General features: G+C 43.5%; 1 protein-coding gene across 7 annotated transcripts in view; it reads right to left on the reverse strand.

Moving 5' to 3' along the window:
* PRKAG2 (protein kinase AMP-activated non-catalytic subunit gamma 2) overlaps positions 1-21,927 on the reverse strand; it is a 239,108-nt gene that overhangs the window by 21,889 nt on the left and 195,292 nt on the right. For all 7 annotated transcript variants that reach the window (XR_004256951.1, XR_004256950.1, XM_032236945.1 and 4 more), the window contains 3 exons: positions 12,134-12,243; positions 3,982-4,063; positions 3,427-3,485 (listed from right to left, as the gene is read on the reverse strand). Coding sequence is in view for 5 of the 7 variants with exons in the window: in XM_032236945.1 (XP_032092836.1) it covers positions 3,427-3,485; positions 3,982-4,063; positions 12,134-12,243 (251 nt within the window). In the remaining 2 variants the exon portion in view is untranslated. The remainder of the gene's footprint in view (positions 1-3,426; positions 3,486-3,981; positions 4,064-12,133; positions 12,244-21,927) is intronic.

Consider the following 21,927-nt stretch of genomic DNA (forward strand, 5'->3'; position numbering starts at 1 on the left):
AAAATTGTGCTTCTCCAGCTACTATTCATTTAAAACCGAACAGTGTTAACAGTACTTTCAAAATAACATCTTAGTGAAGAACACTGTTCAAATAAAAATTGCCCTCAGTTGAATTTCTCCTTTTAAAATAGTGATAAAATTGAATGATGAAACTGCTGGATCTTGCTAATGAAGTGAAGGGCAGCTACTGGCATGCATTCTTTGCAATGGAATAGGGAATCTATGGTCTCTAATTGCTGTCAAACAATTCCCAGCAGCTCACCAACAAAGGAATGCTATGAACAGTTCAGAAATATTTGGAAATAATACCACAAGGGCCTCATATCTACTAGATGCAAATATATTCTGTTGTTGCATAATATTTATTCATTTATTTTGGAGAAGTTATATCAACACTCATCTTAAACAATTTTGTGTAGCTACTAAGCAATATATGAAGACATTTTAATAAAAAAAATAAAAATGAAAATTTGATTTTAGGATTTAACAATTAGATCTGCCATTATATAGAAATATTGCACCCCTCCCCGGTTTTCTATTCATATTTAAAACTCTATTTATGGTTATTCTGCACTCCAATTGTTCAGCAGTGAATGTGCTTGCATTTGAATAAAAAAAAATTGCCTTGTTCACTGTTGTAAGAAAGTCACCTCATTCCAAATTAATGAAAACAACTACAGCCATACTATACCAAAAGAATGATGCATGGAATCCATAATAAGATGGTGCACTGAACCAACTGGTTAAGTTAATGTAATTATTATTTACACAATGGATCTAGGACAAGACCACCAAAACTAGTGTGAGATGAGCAGTGCAGTAATATACCATTCAATGCTGCGAACATAATATAACAGAAGTAGTCTACTAAGGATCATGGCACATTTGTGTGTTTAAAGTAAACTACACTGAGGTCAGTCTTAGGGGAATACACATGAAGGAAAAAATTTCATCCCATTTAATGTATTGGTAGTTTGGCAGTCTGATTGATCATTAGTCTACAGCTTGATTCACTTTTCTTTTCTTGATGTATATATCATTTCCTACTTATGACTGAGCAATTATAGTTGAATGTACTGGAGTATGAGACACAAAATAAGTGCAGATGCTACTGCTAGGAAGTAAAGAAGATAAGCAAATGCAGTAATTGTACATTTGGGATTTGAAGACAGGATGAACAGAATTACTGTGGGAGGACAATCTGTTTCTTAAGTAACCAGACTGTAACATTTAGATTTCCAAATGCCAGCAACTTTTTAAGTTGGTTTCCTTTCCTCTACATTTTTCATAAATGCCAATAGCAAGGGATATTTGTGTTACAAATTGGCAGGCATAGTTAATTTGCATATAAGAAATAGGATTATTTCTTTTAGAAAGATTAAATATCACATTTGCTTCAGCTGGCTCTGTGTACCAGTTTAACTATGTCCACTGTTAAAACTCTTGTGTAAACTTCCAGGTGAAAAAAGTATCGTCTCAATATTTTCATTGTCTCAAATTCAGTAAAACAGAAAAAAAAAACTGGGAAGAAAGACTAATAACGTGGAAAAAAAAATAGTGGTTTTCCCTCAACACAACACTTACTGAAAGGTCAGTACAGAAAATTATTATGGTTCATCGCACAATCAGCCAGATTCAGACATGATTTGGCATTTTATCCACCAATCAAGTCCATTCCAAGGTACGCAGATGTTGATGGTGTTAGAGGTATCATTGCATGATGTAAGCTGTTCTGAATAAAGCTGCTTTTTGCAATTAACTGATGATGAATTTGTCAATGCTGATGGTTTTCAAGGGATGCTCCAGTTGTTTTGGGATTGCATCCAAGATGCCTATTATTATTGGTACTATCTTTGCTTTCTTTTGCCACAGTTGTTCTATTTTCATTTGCAGGTCTTTGTGTTTTGTTATCTATTCCAACTCTTTTATCTCTTTTCTATTGTCTCCAGAAACTGCCATGTCCAAAATAATTTATGTAAATATATGTGGTTCTAACAATATGCCATATATATGACTAAACAGAGAAACAAGTATTAGATATATGCAGGAACTGGTTATGTCTAGTTTAATGGAAAGAAGGACTAGGGGAGACATGATAGCAGTGTTCAAATATCTCAGGGGTTGCCACAAAGAAGAGGGAGTCAAGCTATTCTCCAAAGCACCTGAGGGCAGGACAAGAAGCAATGGGTGGAAACTAATCAAGGAGAGAAGTAACGTAGAACTGAGGAGAAATTTCCTGACAGTTAAAACAATTAATCAGTGGAACAGCTTGCCTCCAGAAGTTGTGAATGCCCCAATACTGGAAGTCTTTAAGAAGATGTTGAATAGCCATTTGTCTGAAACAAATGGGTTTCCTGCCTAGGCAAGGGGTTGGACTAGAAGACCTCCAAGGTCCTTCCAACTCTGCTATTGTATTTGTATTTATATTTGTACATTTGAATGGTATGTGTAAATAATAAATATTTCATTTTCAGTTATTGGCAGGTTCAAATATAGTTACTATATTCAAATATCAGGAATAACTAATTTCAGGCTGGATACAAAAATAGAAACATAGGTGTCTTCCTAACAATTGTTATGTCTCAAATTGAAATGTGCATCAAATCACAATATTAGCTCTGCCCTTTTATACCTGTGTTGCAACATGGCATGAAAGTATATAAAAAGTGGGGTTTACATAGTGATACTTGCTTACTTGCTAGCCATCCCCTTTCTTCAGACATCTCTGTATGGAGACTTCAGAGTATTACATTTGGATATAATGTTGCTATACTCTTAAGCTGCATTGTAACAGCTAATTATTATAAAATGCCTTATGAGTACACTAGGCTGAGAGTTACTGATTTACTCAAAATCCACTAATTATCTACGTAGCTATTTAAGCTACGCATCTAATTTAAGTTTCTGCGGTCGAATAGTAACCAATCACACTAGATCTATTCCATTGTTTGTATATTTCCCAAAACACTTCAAAGGATTTCTGGTCCAATCATTACTACCATCTAGGGCAGTGTTTTTCAACCTTTTTTGTGCAAAGGCACACTTTTTTCATGAAAAAAATCACGAGGCACACCACCATTAGAAAATGTTAAAAAAATTTAACTCTGTGCCTATATTGACTATATATAAAGTAATTCTCCCACGGCACACCTTACACTATGTCACGGCACACTAGTGTGCCACGGCACAGTGGTTGAAAAACACTGATCTAGGGAACAGGTATTTTTCTTTTCATTTGACAATAATCAGCTGTAATAATATTGAAAAATCCTGTTCAGTTTTACACCTACAGATTACAGCAAAGTAGGAAAATTCCATATTTATGTACCAAGCTAGAATGGTATTCTTTCTCTTAACCATTGTTATACTTTTATTTCAGTTATCCTGTTTTATCTGTAAAAGCTGTAATTATGAGGTGGTACCTACCATTGGAGACTTGTAGTATCTATGCAGTATATTAATGAAATCTGTTATAGTTAACATTCCTGTAACAAGGCAAAGAAAAAGCAAATTTAATCCAGTTTTCCAATCTGTTTTTAACTTAAACTTTACAGATTTACTGGTAAGTGACAGAAAACCCAAGTGAAGTCCTGGAAATATACACAAACATAGTAATGTTTATTCTTCACAAATCACAGTAAGAGTTGAGATATCATAATTACCCCACTCATATACATTCTCACTTAACAGCATGCCAAAATGATGCAAATCACTATGGACGAACTAACATTAATGCAAATGTAGCTGTTTCATCTGAACTATTTCAGTTACATCAGATTTGTCCATTATTTTGAAGACATGCCTAGACAGAAATTTGGTCCATTGCATCCAAAATCTGCTAAATGGAATATCATTAAATTGAGTTTCTACTGTATACTTGAAGTCACATTTTTAGTATAAAAGTAAGAAAAGTATAAAAAGAAGGAAAAAAGTCATTTGTACTATTTTTCTATAATTTCATACCAACAAATATCATCCTACCTACAAAGCTTTGTTTTTTACTCTCCCACAGTGGAGCTGCTCGAACACCATTTGCCACTAAAGCAAAGAAAGCTTTCTTTACCTGAAAAAAAGAAAAACACAGCAAGAAATTATCTTAAAGGCAGTTATTTGGAAATAAGTATCTATTTTGAGTTTGAAACACACATACACACAACCAAAAAACTGCAATAGTTGCATGACAGGGATCATTTAGGAAAAAACACTTATAACTAAATGAAAACTGAAGAAATGAGGCAAAATATATGTGGAACATCATCCTTCCAGAAATAATAAGGTTGCCCCCCCCCCCCCCCGAGATTCTTTCAAAAAGCATGAAGACAGGTTTTGCCAGCAGGCCAGAGACCCCAGGGTACTATGGAGCCCACCAAATTATGCTTTGTCAACCATGAAAGGAAAGGGCTTTTCACTATATATATATAGTCCTCACTTAGTGACTTCTTGTTCGGCAACCATTCAAAGTTACAACAGTGTTCAACAAGAAGACTTATGGCTGGTTCTTGAAGTTGTGGCTGTCGCAGTGTCCCCACTGTCACAGGATCATGATTGGGGCACTTGGCAACGGGCACACAGTTACAGTGGTCACAGCTTCCCACAATCACATCATCACCACTTGTGATCTTCACTGCCAGCTTCCAATAAGTCAAGTCAATAAGGAAACCAGCCACCACCTGATGTTGTGCTTCATGACTGCACAGGATTCCTTAACAACCACAACCCGAACTGTCATTGTACACTGAAGATCGCATTTAATTTTATTGTACAAGGTGCAACGACAATAAAATAAACTAAAATAAAAATTAAACACATTAGGATATATGTAAGAGAAAAGGTCATTTAATTTTTGCCTTCCTTTCTCATCTACAACATTCAAAGTCATGATAACTGCTTATTTTACAAGAAACCTGCAGTGAAATTATACTTTTTTAAGGAAAAAAAAAAGAAAAAAAATCACAGCTACTTTTGTTCTTAGTTCTAAAAAAATCATTTATCACCACAGTAATATATTATGACTAGCAGTATTCAAGAAGAAAGCGTCATAAGGAATATGACAGTATGTGTTATATGTCTATTTCAAAATTATCAGTTTTTTGTGCAAAGAACTAGGATTCTTACAAATGCGAACTATAATGTTCAATAACCACATTATTAAAATGAATTTAATGGAGTTTCCAAGCAACATTATTTGTAATCTTGGTTTTCTCTTGTCATTTCTCATTTTTTGGTCGTTTAAAATGGAATTTATATTACCCAATTTGGGTAATATAAAACTGAAATTTTATGTTGGGCAGCCTAAAATAAAAATTATGGGAACTGCTGTCAATTTTAAAACCACCTTTACCCTGAAGTATGCTTAACTGTATCCTCTGGCTCTGATTTCTAAATCCATAATAAAATATTTTTAGGTCTCATCCATAAAGCTGTTTTCTGCAGCAGAAAGGTTATCATCTGTTGAGCTCCATAACTCTGTATCTGAAGACTGTCTACCTAACTTATTTGCCATTTCTCCAGTGACATTCTGACTCCAAGGAAGATGGATTCCTTGCTTCCACAATCCCTCTTCCACTTTTAAAACGGATTGGTTGACCAGAAAACTAAGAAAATGCAGACTGCCTTTTCATGCACAAAATGAGGGCATAATTGGAAGAACTTCACTCGTCTATTACTATAGAAAAGGAATTATATATCCAACAGCTGCTTTTTGGGAAGTTCTGGTTGTTCATTTCCTCCCCTCACAGAATTATATTTTTAAAAAGTTAGTTCATTATAGATTTTGAGGGCAACTTCCACTCTTTTCAATGATTGCAACTGTATGTATGCTGTGATTTGAGACACAACTCAATAAACTGATTTCTCAAGTTCAAATTCTTCAAATCTTTTCCGGGAAATACAACTTTGGTATCCACTACTAGATGGCATCCAAGAGAGATGAAAGCCCAATTCTTTACAGCTATATGGAAAATGACTGTTGGCTTACCTGAACGGTCATTCTCTAGGCACTGTGGGAGTGTCCAAGCATGGGTTAACTTCAGCTTGCTGCCCAAGGACTGAGTTCAAAGTTTGTGGAATCAAGCTTCCTGCTCCCTTTAGAGGCTTAGTTTAAAAACCAAAGGGATTAGACTATAAAGATGCTATATATAATAAAGGTTACACCCATGGAGATGATAAATCACGCATCCGCGGTGACCCCAGGGCGGGGTTGGACACTCCCGCAATGTCTAGAGAATGACCATTCAGGTAAGCCAATGGTCATTCTCCTAGGCACTGCTTGGAGTGTCCAAGCATGGGACATACCAAAGTTATGTAATCCCAGAGTGGGAAGAAGAAATGTCCTGGTGAGTTGGAGCCGCGAGGACCCGCTGTAAGACTCTCCTGCTGAACGAAGCCTCAGCAGACGTGAAAGAGTCCAATCTGTAATTCCGAATGAACGGAGACGGTGAGGACCAAGTAGCTGCCCTGCAGATCTCCTTGATAGGCGCTTGCGTGGCCCGTAGTTGTAGCACTCCTCGTGGAATGTGCCGTTATATGATGAGGAACAGCTTGGCTTGATGTTCGTAAGCTAACTTAATATGCGCAGCCAACATCCTATGGTAGAAGATGATACCTTCCTGCCCATAGAAGTCAGCTGAAAGGATATGAAGAACAATTCTGACCTGCGAAAGGTGGCTGTCCTCTTCTTGTATACCTGCAGCGCACGGCGCACATCCAATTTTTGCCAGGTGCGCTCCCTGGGATGTCTGGGGTGCGAGCAGAAGTCAAGGAGGATGGCCTCCTGAGTCCTATGAAATAAGGTATTAATTTTTGGGAGAAAAGCTGGATCCACTCGCAGAATGACTCTGTCCGAATGTATAATGCAAAGGTCCTCCCTAACTGAGAGCGCTGGCAACTCAGAAATTCTGTGTGCTGAAGTGATGGCTAAGAGAAAGGCAGTTTTAAACGACAAAAGTCGCAGGCTAATGGAGCGAATTGGTTCGAATGGCGCCAATGTTAGGGTCTGCAGGACAATTGATAGATCCCAAGTAGGGTATCGGTGTAACGTCGAGGGGCGTAGGTTGGTGGCCCCCTTCAGGAAACTGCAGACACTTGGGTGTCTGCTGAGTGGTTGAGAAGAGTCTCTGGACAAAATGGTGGCTAGAGCAGCTGTCTGCCTCCGAAGAGTTTGGGGGCGAGGACCTTGTCCAACCCCTCCTGAAGAAAATCCAGGATTTGTGGAATGGTTGCTGCTGTGGCAACGATGTGATGGGACTGACACCAGGAGGAAAACATAGTCCATGTTGTGTCATAGATCCGCACCATAGAAGGTCGCCTGGAAAGTTGCCAAATGGCCAATTGGAGCCATTGAGGATCCAGATGCAGAATGGCCCCTTGGCTGAGGGAGATTTGCTCCTGAGGTATGCACAAGTGTTTGGACACTGACAGGCTGGCAAGGTTGGCGAACCAGGACCTCCTTGGCCAGTGCGGGGCAACTAGTAGTACTTTGGCGCCCTCCAACAAGATCTTCCTGATCACCTGGGGTATCAGGGGGAGAGGTGGAAAGGCGTATCATAGGCCGATAGGCCAGTGGCATTGAAAAGCGTCCGTCCCTTCCGCGCCGAATCTTGAGAAGAACCGGGGGAGAGGTTTGCTGTACTGGCGAACAGGTCTACCATCGGAAGGTCGAACCTCTGGGTCAATTGGTGAAACAGAGATGGATGAAGCCGCCATTCCGAGTTGCTGATGGTTGTTCTGCTTAGCCAGTCCGCTGTCATATTCTCCTCCCCCGAGATGTGGTCTGCTCTCAATGATTCGAGGTGGCGCTCTGCCTATCACCCTAGGGCTTCCGCCTCCGACATCAGGGCTCTTGATCGAGTCCCGCCCTGGTGATTGATGTAGGCCTTGGTGGCAATGTTGTCTGTCAGTATTGACGTGGGATCCTTTGATGAAGTGATGGAAATGGTGCACGACTAGCCTGGCGGCTCTAAGCTCCAGCCAATTTATGTTGTGAGCGAGCTCTGCCTGTGACCATCTGCTCTGCGCCACATGAGTCTGCAGATGGGCACCCCAGCCATACAAGCTGATGCCCATTATTATGACCAGGAGCTCTGGTTCCTTGAAAAGGGACCCCCTCTACAGAGCTGCAGACTACCACCACCAGAGCGACTGATCACCTGTGGAGGAACGCTCACCATCCTCTTGGAGTTGCTGGCCTTGCGTCGTTGAAATGGGAGAAGGAACCACTGAAGATACCGTGCATACAGCTGTGCCCAGGGAACTACTGCAATGCACAAGATCAGTTTCCCCAGCAGCTGGGATAGATTGACTTGGACCTCTGGATCTGACTCACAAGGGATGTGATGCTGTCCATTCGCTCCTGTGTGAGGAACACTTGGCAGGTCCTGGAGTCGATCACTGTGCCCAAGTGCTGGATTCTGGAGGTTGGCTTCAGGTGGCTCTTTTCCAGATTGACGGAGAAGCTGTGTTGTTCAAGCGTGTGGATAGTGACGCTGAGATCCCGACATGCCTGCTGCTCCCTGGATGGTGACATCAACAGAATGTCATCCAGATAACAAACGAGTCTCACTGGATGAGATCGGAGATATGCAGCAACAATGGCCAGAAGCTTGGTAAATGTCCTGGGGATCGATGATAGGCCAAAGGGAAGAGCCTTGTACTGATAATGCTGGACTGCAAATTGAAACTTGCAATGCAGTGAATGAATGGGAACGTGCAGGTACGCCTCCTTCAGGTCGATTGACGCTAGATGAATGTTGAGTTTCTTGAGATCCAGTATGGGGCTCACCTCTCCTGAGGACTCTGGGTCCAGGAAAATGATGGAGTAGAATCCCCTCTGCTACTGGCCCACCAGAACCTGCTCAATGGCCGCTATGTCCAGCAGATGACTGATCTCTGCCTGCATTAGCTGACGTTTGTGAATTGACTTGGGGAATGGACAACGGACAAATGTCCGTGGAGGGTCTTAGAGGAAGTCTAGGGTGAGACCATGATGGACTGTGTTCAAGACCCAGGTGTCCTTCATTGTCACCTCCCTCTGGTCAGCATACAATTGTAACTGGCCACCTATGGGAGGAGACCAGTGACGGTCACTTATTTCTACGGAAGGTGCAGTTGGAACACCCCCCTCGGAAGGACCTGCAACTATCCTGTTGCCTATTTTTGTCCCTGAACGTTGCCCTGTCCTGGGTACGATCCTGCATCTGGGAATAGGAACGGTTAAATCCTTCAGAAGAGGCTGGAGGGTCTGCATTCTGAAAGGGCTGCCTGCGGAAAAAGGAGTGACCTTTGCAGTCAGATTTCTTGGTAACGGCCGGTAGAACCTTGCGTTTATCCATGGATTCTATTAAGACCGAATCCAAGGCCTCTCATAAGAGCTTTACCCCTTTGAAGGGAGTGGAAGTGAACTTCCACTTGGTCTTCATGTCAGCCTGCCAGTGTCTGAGCCACAATAGACAGTGTGATGTTACATTTGAGGCCAAGGCTCTCAAAGAAAATTTGGTGGCATTAAGGGAAGCGTCAGCTGAGTATTCAACTGCCGCAATGATTTTATTGACATCCTAGCGGTCTGGTGTCATTCGCTGGCAATTTGGATTGCAGCTAACAGAGCCAGAAGAGGGATGCCCTACTGAAATAAGAGAATGAAGAGGAGGCCCTCATGTCCCATGCGGTGACCTGATGGGTCTTATGGCAGGCCTTTTCCACCCTCTTGTCCTCTGCTTTAAGTCCTTCCAGCAGCTGGAAGAACAGAATTGGAAGTCAAAGCCACTATGGGATTGTCTACCAGAAGAAGCTTCAAGAGATCCTCAATGCTGTTTCCCATGGAATAAAGCTTCTTGTCCACCCCTCTCAGATTGGCCATTGAACCCAGCTGAGCCCACTGCCACTGGATGACATTCAAGAACAGCTGAGGGGCTGGCAACAGCTGGGGAGGGGCGTTTTCCTTGAAGAAGCCAGCACCTGGGTCCTGGGATCTAGAAGCCTCCTTACTGCTTTGCTCTGTGGATTCCTTATTAGGCTGGCCTGGGAGACCCATCTGAATGGAAGAAGCCCTGGCTTTGGTGAGGATGGCTTTGAACATCAAGGGCTTGAACAACCCAGAGAAGGCGAGCGGATCAGGAGCAGGATTTTTGTCCTCAGACAAATCCAGGGTCTCCTGAGCCCCTTCTTCTGTTTCGGACTCCTCACTTACGGCCGAGGAAGCTAGAGAGGATGACCTCCCTGCCCGGTCCTTAGAACCTGAAACCTGAGTTCCAGGCTTGGGTCATGCCTGGCGAGGTAGGCTCTGGCGTAGCTATCTCATTCCCTCAGCAATGTCCTGAGATATCGCGTTTTATTTATTTTATTTTATTTTAAGTTTATTTATAGGCCGCCCTTTTCCCTGAGGGGACTCAGGGCGGCTTACAACTTATATAGGAAGGGGAAACATACAATGACATATAGGACAATACATAATTGCGTTAGCAATGATTTCTTGCATTTCATTGGACAAACTGTGGCCCTTGGGCCTAGGTGCAAGCAAGGAAAGGTCTTCCTCATCAATGAGGGAACCAGCCTCCTGCACTGAATTCCCCCCTAGGGAAGGACTTGGGGACCCCAGGGACCCCCTGGGTGGGTCAGAGGAAAGGTCGATATCCCCTTCCTCTGCCAGAGATGGTGAAATCTCTGTATGGAGAGGAGGCCAAGGGGCCCAGTGGGAACCTCTGCAGGAGGAGGAGGAGGCCGTGCAAGTCTTTGGCCCTTCTGGATTTGCTTCTCTATAGCTTTCCGGCTCCTCTCTGCTAGCCTCTGAGAGGCCTTAGACATCTCCTTAGGTTTGAGCTGTTTGCCCTTGGGTAGCAGGCCTGCTAAGTTTAGGGGAGGAAGGACCTGCTTGATTGATGTCTTCAACTGTGCTGGTGGAAGCCATAGTAGCTGGATCAATTTGGCCAACACCGCAGGACAGTTGTGAGGCTAAAATGGCAGTCAGTCAATTAAGTCTTAATGTCCTGGTCTCTGTCCGGGAACAATGGTGGGGGTGGGGTCTGCAGCAGGTCAAAATGGTGCTTTTGACAAGTTCAATGCGCCTGCTGATCCGCACTGTCAAACAGGATATGGCCAGTTCAAAGCCAAAAATCCTGTAGCTGCTTGAAACCAGTCCTTTTGGGGAAGGGGGAACTTGCCTGGAGACCGAGAACAAGGTCCTCGATTTAAATAACCCCACCCAGCAGCGATCTGCAGAAGGAGACAGGCAGCGGCAAGTCAAATGGCCAAGAATTTTTCGTGCCCTTTTTAAACTTCAAAATGGCCGTCGCACGGCTTGGAATGGCACTGGGGACTGCCTGTCAGTCGGAAAAAGGCTTTAGGAGCCTCCAGAGCTGTTACAAACTCTCTGGTGGCGTTTTGGGGCCACCTAGCTTCCTATCTGGCCCCAGGCTCACCAGCAGCCGTTGAACGAGCCCCCACAGTGGTGCCTCACCCGCATGGTCAGGGAAGACAGCCTCGTTCTGAGCAGCTACGTACAAACATATTCTGATCACCCGAAGTTCCATGAGATTTGCTGATGGGATTTAATGACAGGGGACAGTGTGGGGGGCGACTTATCCCAGGGACTTGCAAATTTGCTTGCCAGCTTCTGGGGAAGCCATCGGGAAAGATTGTACTGGAGATCACCTAATTGTGGATCATGCTAACCATTCATAAATGTGAGCGAGTAAGTAGCACTCAAAATGCAATCACTGGTCATAACTACTGGTCATTCAATTAAGTGCTGTCATAATGATTGATGAACGAATGGTCATAAATTGAGCATTCAGTATTGAGCATACCAACATTGAAATAAAACATAGCTTAGTGTACAACATGTGCTGTTTTCCTATGGATGATGATGAACTACTTGATTAGACCATGCTGTTCTGGGGCAATTTGATGGGTTTTGAACTGGAAGTAGATAAGGAATTTTTGCACTTTCCCAAGATTTATGTTGGCTGTAATCTAGCAAACAGTGAACTTGTGCTTGTAAGCTTCAGCAGAAAAGGGTACCAGCATATTCCAATATGAACTAATGTCACCTCTAATAAGATTTTTATCATTTTTCTTTTTGTTTATTAAAGACACCGGACAACTAACTGCAAAGAAAGAAATCCCCTAAACAAGAACTCACCTGTAGTGTAGTATCAAAAACTACAAGCTTTGAGCTTGTTGGAACAATATCGTAACACTTATGTGACTTCATGAATCGCATGTAGATATCACTTTCTGATTCACCAACAGCTGTAAGAAAATATTTAAAGATTTTGTAAAAAATACTGTTCATCTTGATAGTATTTTAAATAAAAGTGTAGAGTATTTTTCAACATGTTTGCAGCTCTTTTTACATACTGTTTTAGAAAAAAAGTGATCACTCTTTTTCAAACATACTCTAAATGCTTTAAACTATAATTCTCATAAGCCACTACTCAGTATGACCAGCTTTTATGAATTATACTGTAAAATGTATATAGGCTAAGGTATTTAGTTTACCACATTAGATTGGTAACCTGTCATCCATGAAACATCTGATTTAAATATAACAGAATGGACACATAAACTAATATAAAAAAAGGGGAGGGGGAATATCATAATCTTGTCTGCTTATTTATTTAACTCTGGATTAATGTTTACAATTCATTGATTTCTTACAGTTGAAATCTGTAGTCCAGTGATCTCTGGTAAGCTGAATGAATGTGTACTAGTCTGATTCCATTCCCATTTTAATCAAAATGGGAAAATCAAAATTTTGACTTTAGCAATTATTTATCCTTATTTAATGTAGTGTATTATATTAATGCTTTATACTCATGCCCATTTACACCAGAAAAAATAGAGGGGTCTGTATTCTTATAAAAGCTGCAGGATTTGATCGCATGCACCCAGAGCTATTGCAGAACTGTAGACCAGCAACTAAGCATTGGCTTGCCTTTTTTAGTACCATACTATACTCCGATATTCAAGAGCAAAATTATTGCAATTTTGAAACCAGTAACCACAAAGTTACAGGTCAATTGCTCTTCTCTGTGTCACCTGCAAACTTTTAGAAAGATTTGTGTTAAACAGAATAGCCCTAGCAGTAAAATCTCTAATCCAAATAGAACAAGCTGGATTTCGCCCCAAATGTGATTGTAGTGATTAAATCCTTGCATTAATGTCCTATTTGGAGAATGGATTCCAAAGAAAATGAAAAATGTTTGTGTTTTTTTGAGCTGCAAATTATGCCCTTTCCTGGATAGGGAAGCTCTACGTGCAGTTCCTTATGCCTTGTTTATCTCCCAGTTTGTCCACTGCAAAGTGCTCTATATGAGGCTTCCCCTGAAGAGCTTCAGCTGATGCACAGTGGGACCATGTGGGCCATACTGGGTGCCTGAGGAAGGGCACATATAACACCCTTGGTCCATGAATTGTACTAGGTACCAGTCTGTTTCTAGGTCCAATTCAGGTACAAGCCATCACCTCTTATGTGATATAGGACCAGGTTACCTATAGAATATAGAACGTGCTTTGCCCCATCTCATCAGCCTGTCTCACTCAATCAGGCAGATCCCATCAGTCAAAGAATTTTAACTGGCAGGGTCTAAGAAGAGGGTCTTCTCTGCCTTGTGGAACATCCTGATCCCAGAGGTGAGGAAAACCACCAATCTCTTGGTCTTCTGCAAAGAGATCAACACTTGGCTCTGTGATCTTGCACATGGGGCACAAAAGACCAACCAACCATGGGGCTGATTAGTCTGACAGTCCCCCCCTACCTGTAATAATCCAACATTAAATGGCCATCCTATGATTTTTCCCCCTTTTGATGTTTATTTGTTATTCTATAATTTTAATTTTTTAACCCTAGTTTAATTTTAATTTTAATGTTAGTTTTATACATTCATATATTTATCAGTTATGTTATATTGTACACCTTCTGAGCGTCTTGGGAGAATATAGGTGGTTTAGAAATATGAAATATAAATATGAATAAGTGAAGGACTATATAGAATGATTTATTTAGTAATTCTAGCATCTTGAGTCTAACAGGAAATGTTACACGCTGTTCTTCTATGATCCCTGATCATTTGCCATGCATCAAAAGTGAGTCCTCCATATTTCTGTTAACAGGGGGCAGTAAAGGACTATGACAGAATATCTTGATGTATAAGAGCAACAGGGAAGCTTTTTTAAAAATTTTCCCTGTAAAAGAGACAATGGCAAGACACTGTATCAAGCTAAGCTAAAAAATTTTCAGAGGTGAGCAATTGTCTATACCTAGGAGAAAAACTTTAAGTTCAGGTCTGCTTGCCACTCAGTCAGTCACCTTCACACTTGAAACCACTTTGTCTCTGCCACTGCTAGAGAAACTAAAACTGAATTCCAAACAGAGTGTGGAAATGCTGCTTTATACGCCTTTTACTCCAGGAAGTTTTTTTTGGCAATATTTGAGGTTTGTATCAGTTGCATAATTTTTTGCCTCAAAGAGTTTTACATTTACTTATTTTGGATCTTGCCAGTCATATGGAGAAGAGCAGGCAGCCATCCTGGTCAAACTTTTCAGAGGAGAAATCTGCTACTGAGGTAACTTTTCTTTAAAATCAAAGTATGTCCTACTTCCGTTTTTATTCATGCTGTATTCAAAATCCATTCAATTATAATAGGATGACATTCAGTGGTGGCATTCAATTTTTTTTACTACAGTTCTGTGTGCATGCGTGGTGGGTGTGGCCGGGGAAGGTTACTGCAAAATCTCCATTCCCTCCCAATCAGCTGGAACTCGGGAGGCAGAGAATAGATAGAGGCAGGGCCAATCAGAGGTGGTATTTACCGGTTCTCCAAACTATTCAAAATTTCTGCTACCGATTCTTCAGATCTGATCAGAACCTGTGAATACCACCTCTGATGACATTATATTAATATGTAAAAAATAGGAAGGAAGAAATTGATCCTCCCTCAAATCCTGGTCATTCTGATGGGGAACATCCAAAAACTGTAATGCAATATCTAAAACAGGGCTAAATTAGTTTAGAAAAAAAAATGAAAGGGGGTTGGGGGTGAGGCAGGGCGGGAAAAATCCAAGAACCTGCATCTATCTTGCCTGTTGTAACCCTTGGACTCTGGTGGTTTCACTGTTAACAGCTCCTGTAGGCAGAAACTTTTTATATATAGTTAACATATTTTAAAATGTGCAAAAAGGTAACTATCATGACAGATTGGGAAGCCTCCAAAGATTAGACAAAAGATTTTTAAGTGGGACAATTCCAGTTTTCCCTCTATTATTATTTAAAATTAAATTAATCACTATGTAATTTGTAGACTGAGAATGTAGAATACTGTACAAAACAAATCCCCTTAAAAAAATTAATACAATAGTGCCAGCTATGGAGATTTACTCATTATAATAACTCACAACTTGTGTTCAAGGCAGATTCCACAGTTACCTCAATAGCAATGACTCTTAAGGGACAGATAAGACTATTTACCAAAAGATTTCCTTTAGGTTTCCTCCCTATCCATTTTCCTTAAATTCCAAATGCCTCTAGAGCCGTGATGGTGAACCTATGTTCACCGCGTGCCATGTGGAGCCCTCTCTACGGGCACGCAAGCCATTGCCCAGCTCAGCTCCACTGCGCATATGTGTGCGCCTCCCACTGGCCAGCTGATTTTTGGGTGCGTGGGGGGTCATGTGTGCATGCATGGGTTGGGAGCATGGGGGGGATGAGGCACCCCCCACAGCCCATTGTTTGTCCCAGGAGGCTTCAGAGAGGCCTGCTAGGCCCAAAATGGGGTTTGGGGATTGCAGTCCCCACCATGGCCTGTTTTTGTCCCAGGAGGCTTCAGGGAGATCTGCTAGGCCCAAAACAGGGCAAACGGGGGTCACACACATGTGCGGGGGTGGGAGGGAGGTTCGTACACACATGCACACGAGGAGCAGTGCCCATTGCATTATGGTTGTGAGCACATGTGTACATGATTTTGGTACACGAGGAGAAAAAAGTTAGCTATCACTGCTCTAGAAACTAGACCAAGCTCTAGAAGCTGCCTGGAAGAGGAAAAATCCATCTGAAAAATTAAAACCGTAAATTCCCAGACATCAAATATTATGCTTTTGCTATCCCCTCAGAAGTCCTTATCCCATTAATGAAAGCAAAACTATGTGAAAACATGAAGCATAAACAAAGATAAATAGATAAATAGACAGACAGACAGACAGACAGGCAGGCAGACACACAGACAGACAGACAGGTCTTACACTGAGTCTTTGCTATATTAATTTGACTATAAATTTCATTTTTTTTTCATTTTATTAGCATTTATAGGCCGCCCTTTTCCCTGAGGGGACTCAGGGCGGCTTACAATGATAGGGGAAGGGAGTGCAGGACAAAACACAAAAAGAAAATGTGAATAAAAATAATTAGCAATAAAAAACCCAACATTCATTCAACATTCGGGAGGGGCGAGAGTAAAGTCTTATCCCCAGGCCTGACGGGATAGCCAGATCTTGAGGGCTGTGCGGAAGGCCTGGACGGTGGTGAGGGTGCGGATCTCCACGGGGAGATTGTTCCATAGCGTCGGGGCTGCCACTGAGAAGGCTCTCCTCCGCGTAGTCGCCAGTCGGCACTGACTGGCAGATGGAATTCGGAGGAGGCCTACTCTATGCGATCTGATGGGACGAAGGGAGGTAATCGGCAGAAGGCGGTCTCTCAAATAGCCAGATCCACTACCATGGAGCGCTTTATAGGTGGTAAGAAGGACCTTGAAGTGCACCCGGAGACCAACAGGTAGCCAGCGCAGCTCACGGAGGATCGGTGTTATGTGGGCGAACCGTGATGCGCCCACAATCACTCGCGCGGCTGCGTTTTGGACTAGCTGAAGTCGCCGGATGCTCTTCAAGGGCAGCCCCATGTAGAGCACATTGCAGTATTCCAGCCTAGAGATCACAAGGGCTCGAGTGACTGTTGTGAGGGCCTCCCGGTTCAGGTAGGGCCGCAACTGGCGCACCAGGCGAACCTGGGCAAATGCCCCCCTGGTCACAGCTGATAAGTGGTGGTCGAAACTCAGCTGTGGGTCCAGGAGGACTCCCAAGTTGCGGACCCTGTCTGAGGGGTATAAATTTTGACCCCCCAGCCTGAGCGATGGAACGTCAGCCAAATTGTTGGGAGGAAAACACAACAGCCACTCGGTCTTGTCCGGGTTGAGTACCAGTTTGTTAGCTCTCATCCAGTCTTTAACAGCCTCAAGACCCCGGTTCATCACGTCCACCGCTTCATTGAGTTGGCACGGGGCGGACAGATACAACTGTGTATCGTCCGCGTATTGATGGTATTTTATCCCGTGCCTCCGAATGATCTCGCCCAGCGGTTTCATGTATACGTTAAACAGCAGGGGGGATAAGACCGAACCCTGCGGCACCCCATAAGTTAGGGGCCTCAGGGACGATCTCTGCCCCCCCACCGACACCGACCTGTCCGAGAGGTAGGAGGAGAACCACTGCAGAACAGTGCCGCCCACCCCCACCTCCCGCAGTCGTCGCAGAAGGATACCATGGTCAATGGTATCGAAAGCCGCTGAGAGGTCAAGGAGAACCAGGATGGACGTGTGGCCTCCATCTCTGGCTCTCCAGAGATCATCGGTCAATGCGACCAAAGCGGTTTCTGTGCTGTAACCGGGCCTGAAGCCTGACTGGAAGGGGTCAAGATAGTTAGCTTCCTCCAAGGTACGCTGAAGCTGGAAGGCCACCACCTTCTCAACAACCTTCCCCACAAAGGGGAGGTTGGAGACTGGACGGTAGTTATTAAGAACAGCTGGATCCAAGGACGGTTTCTTCAGGAGGGGTCTCACCACCGCTGTCTTAAGCGCGGTGGGGAAGTACCCCTCCCGAAGAGAGGCGGTAACAACCGCCTGGATCCAGCCTCGTGTCACCTCACTGCTGTTGGCAACCAGCCAGGAGGGACACGGGTCCAGTATACAGGTGGAGGCACTCCCAGCTCGCATAGCCTTGTCCACATCCCCGGAGGCAACATCCTGAAACTCAACCCAGAGATGGTTTGCCAAGTCATTCCCTTGTGTCTCGGCTGGATCTGCGGGGGTGGAGTCCAGGTCCGACCGAAACCGAGCAACTTTGTCCGCCAAGAACTGAACATACTCCTCAGCCCTGCCCTGTAAGGGGTCCCCCGTCTCCCTCCTATTTAGGAGGGAGCGGGTTATCCTAAACAGGGCGGCTGGGCGGGACTCGGCGGACGCTACCAAGGTGGCAATGTGTGTTCTCTTAGCTGTTCTTAATGCCCGGATGTACTCCTTGGTGCATGCTGTCAAAAGTGCTCGGTTCGGTTCGGACCTATCGGATCTCCACTGGTGCTCTAGGCGTCTCCTCCGGCGCTTTATCTCCCGGAGCTCCTCAGTGAACCAAGGAGGCCTCCGGGAGCCGCTGACCCGGAGGGGCCGTAGTGGCGCAATCCGGTCCAGAGACTCTGACGCTGCCGAGTGCCAGGCAGCAGCAAGAGTCTCCGCCGAACTGTGGGCGAGAGTATCAGGAATAACCCCAAGCTCCGTCTGGAACCTTACAGGGTCCATAAGTCGCCTGGGGCGGAACCACCTGGTCGGTTCCTCCTCCCTACGGTGGGGGTTTGGCCTCCGGAACTCTAGCCTCAGTAGGCAGTGGTCTGACCACGACAGGGGTATGATCTCATTACCCCTCAGACCAAGATCATAACTCCACTGCTCCGAGAGGAATACGAGGTCGAGTGTGTGACCCGCTGAGTGAGTCGGGCCTTGAATTATCTGGGTCAAGCCCATGGCTGTCATGGAAGCCATGAACTCCTGCGCTCCATCAGAGCGTTCACCAAGCGAAGGCAAGTTAAAGTCCCCCAGAACCATAAGCCTGGGGAACTCAACTGCCAGCTCGGCTACTGACTCGAGGAGCGAGGGGAGGGCTGCTGCAACGCAGTTGGGAGGCAGGTACGTTAGCAGCAGACCCACTTGACCCTTGAGGTCCAGCTTCACCAGTAGGGTCTCACACCCGACAAGCTCCGGAGCAGGGATCCTACGAGGTACTAAAGACTCCCGGACTACAATAGCCACACCGCCACCCCTTCCCTGGGCTCTCGGCTGATGAAGCACCTGAAATCCGTCTGGGCACATCTCTACGAGGGGGACTCCTCCCTCCGTGCCCAGCCATGTCTCAGTAATACATGCCAGGTCTGCCCCCTCGTCTAAAATTAAGTCCCGGACGAGGGGAGCCTTATGAACAACAGACCTGGCATTTAGCGACACCAGCCTGAGACCAGGGTCCTGATTGCTCACGCCATCTGACCTTGGAGTGGGACTCCTAGGGCCGGAAGGAGGGATCTCTGTGATATAGCGAGCCCTCCTTCCCCGGTAATGGCCTGCCCTAAAGTCCCCGCCGTATCTGCCTCTCCCTGTTATGACCGCAATGCCCCGACCCTCTCCCGTGGATGTAGTTCCCCCGCCCACCCCGGTGACCCCCGCGTGCCCCGCCAGGTCCTCCGAATCAGTCATACCCAAACTCTCACACAGACAGTCCTCACTAAAAAGTTAAAACACAAATACAGCAATATTAATAGTAAAAAGTGAGTTCATTCATACCATCCCATGCAATCCCATGCACTCAACATACCTATTTAAAATAAAATTAGAAAGGTTGCGCAGGTTCGCAAAGTCCGTACTAGATGGTATACAGAGGGGGAGGATAACGTTTCCCCCTCTAGTAAAGCTGAAAAAAGTCCCAAATGTCTAAGAAAGTAATGTGAAACCGGGAGTCCTCCTACGCCCAGATGTTTAGAGGCCCAGCTGGAAAAGGGCCAAATGGCCAATGGGGGAGATAAACTGAGGCTCCCCACTGTCAATAACACGCAGTAGAAAAAACTCTTCAAGTCCACCAAGGGAAAAATCCACCCAAACAGGGTTCTGAAGAAGATGATGATAAAGTTAATACAAGGGCTGAGTTGCAGAGGGAGGATCATAGTAATGAGTAAAATACTGTAATAGCATATTATTTGCCAAATAGATGTATTTGCATTAAATTTGTAAAGAGTAATAATCTTTTTTAGATATTTCAGATTCATCATACAAGTATAATTATAACTGATTACTTTGGGTTTTCTACTTTAAAAAATGCTGAAATATAGTACAAAAAATTATATATTAAATTAATACAATAGCAGAGTTGAAAGGGACCTTGAGATCTTCTAGTCCAACCCCCTGCCTAGGCAGGAAACCCTATACCATTTTAGACAAATGGCTATCCAACATCTTCTTAAAGACTTCCAGTGTTGGGGCATTCACAACTTCTGGAGGCAAGCTGTTCCACTGATTAATTGTTCTAACTGTCAGGAAATTTCTCCTCAGTTCTAAGTTGCTTCTCTCCTTGATTAGTTTCCACCCATTGCTTCTTGTTCTACCCTCAGGTGCCTTGGAAAATAGTTTGACTCCCTCTTCTTTGTGGCAACCCCTGAGATATTGGAAGACTGCTATCATGTCTCCTCTAGTCCTTCTTTTCATTAAACTAGACATACCCAGGTCCTGCAACTGTTCTTCATGTTTTAGTCTCCAGTCCCCTAATCATCTTTGTTGCTCTTCTCTGCACTCTTTCTAGAGTCCCCACATCTTTTCTACATCGTGGCAACCAAAACTAAATGCAGTATTCCAAGTGTGTCCTTACCAACACATTATAAAGTGGTATTAACCCTTCACGTGATCTTGATTCTATCTGTCTGTTTATGCAGCCTAGAACTGTGTTGGCTTTTTTGGCAGCTGCTGCACACTGCTGGCTCATATTTAAATGGTTGTCCACTAGGACTCCAAGATCCCTTTCACAGTTACTACTGTTGAGCAAGATACCACCTATTCTGTACCTGTGCATTTCATTTTTCTTGCCTAAATGTAGAATCTTACTCTTTTCACCATTGAATTTCATTTTATTAGATAGTGCCCAATGTTCAAGTTTGTCGATCCTTCTGTATCTTAAGCCTGTCTTCTGGAGTGTTGGCTATTCCTGCCAGCTTGGTGTCATCTGCAAATTTGATGAGTTCCCCATTTATTCCCTCATCCAAATCATTGATGAAGATGTTGAAAAGTACTGGGCCTAAAACAAAGCCTTGGGGTACTCCACTGCATACTTCCCTCCATGTAGATGCAGTTCCATTGAGAACTACATGTTGAGTGCGGTTGGTCAGCCAGTTACAAATCCGGTGGTGATGCTGTCTAACCCACATTCTTCTACTTGATGGGCTGGATAAATCCTCATTTTTCCTCCTTAACCATGATATGTTATATTTGGTATGCCAAACAACTGAGTGAAATCATAGCAGATTTTTCTTTTGTAATGTTCTAATAAAACATTCATTACTTCATGTACCATATTGGGCATTGTAACATCCAATTCTTAAAGCAAATGTCATCCTTATGGTGGATAACATCTTAAGTCTGAAAGCAAAGTATTACAACACATAAATCCAAAATAACTATGAAGTATTATACACACATGCACTCAGATATAAAACAATAAAAACAATATGAAAATATTCAAGGTAACAGGGAAGGAGAAGAAAAATGGAAGCAAAAACAGTAACTTTTTAACATTAGCAGAGAAGGCCTGAGTACAATCAGATGCTCAGCTGGCACCTGAAATATTTGCAACAAACAATTCACAACTTTCAAGGAAAACTTTTTCAGTAGGTACAAGGTCAGGTAACACATTCTGCAGCTCTAAGTAAAAGCAGCAGCAGCAATTCACCCCACCCCATCCCCAGCACACAATTTCAGCTCTGCAATGGCAAAGACTGTCCATTAGATGTCCTGGTATTAAAATGTTTATGACCTTATGCATCATAGGCACAATCTTTAATGCTGCTTAGTATTAAAGTGGAAGCCAATGTGGTTGCTTCAATAAATACACAGCATTCCATGCCAGGTGCCATATTCAGCAAC

Source organism: Thamnophis elegans, chromosome Z (assembly GCF_009769535.1).
Source record: "Thamnophis elegans isolate rThaEle1 chromosome Z, rThaEle1.pri, whole genome shotgun sequence".
NCBI lineage: Eukaryota > Metazoa > Chordata > Lepidosauria > Squamata > Colubridae > Thamnophis > Thamnophis elegans.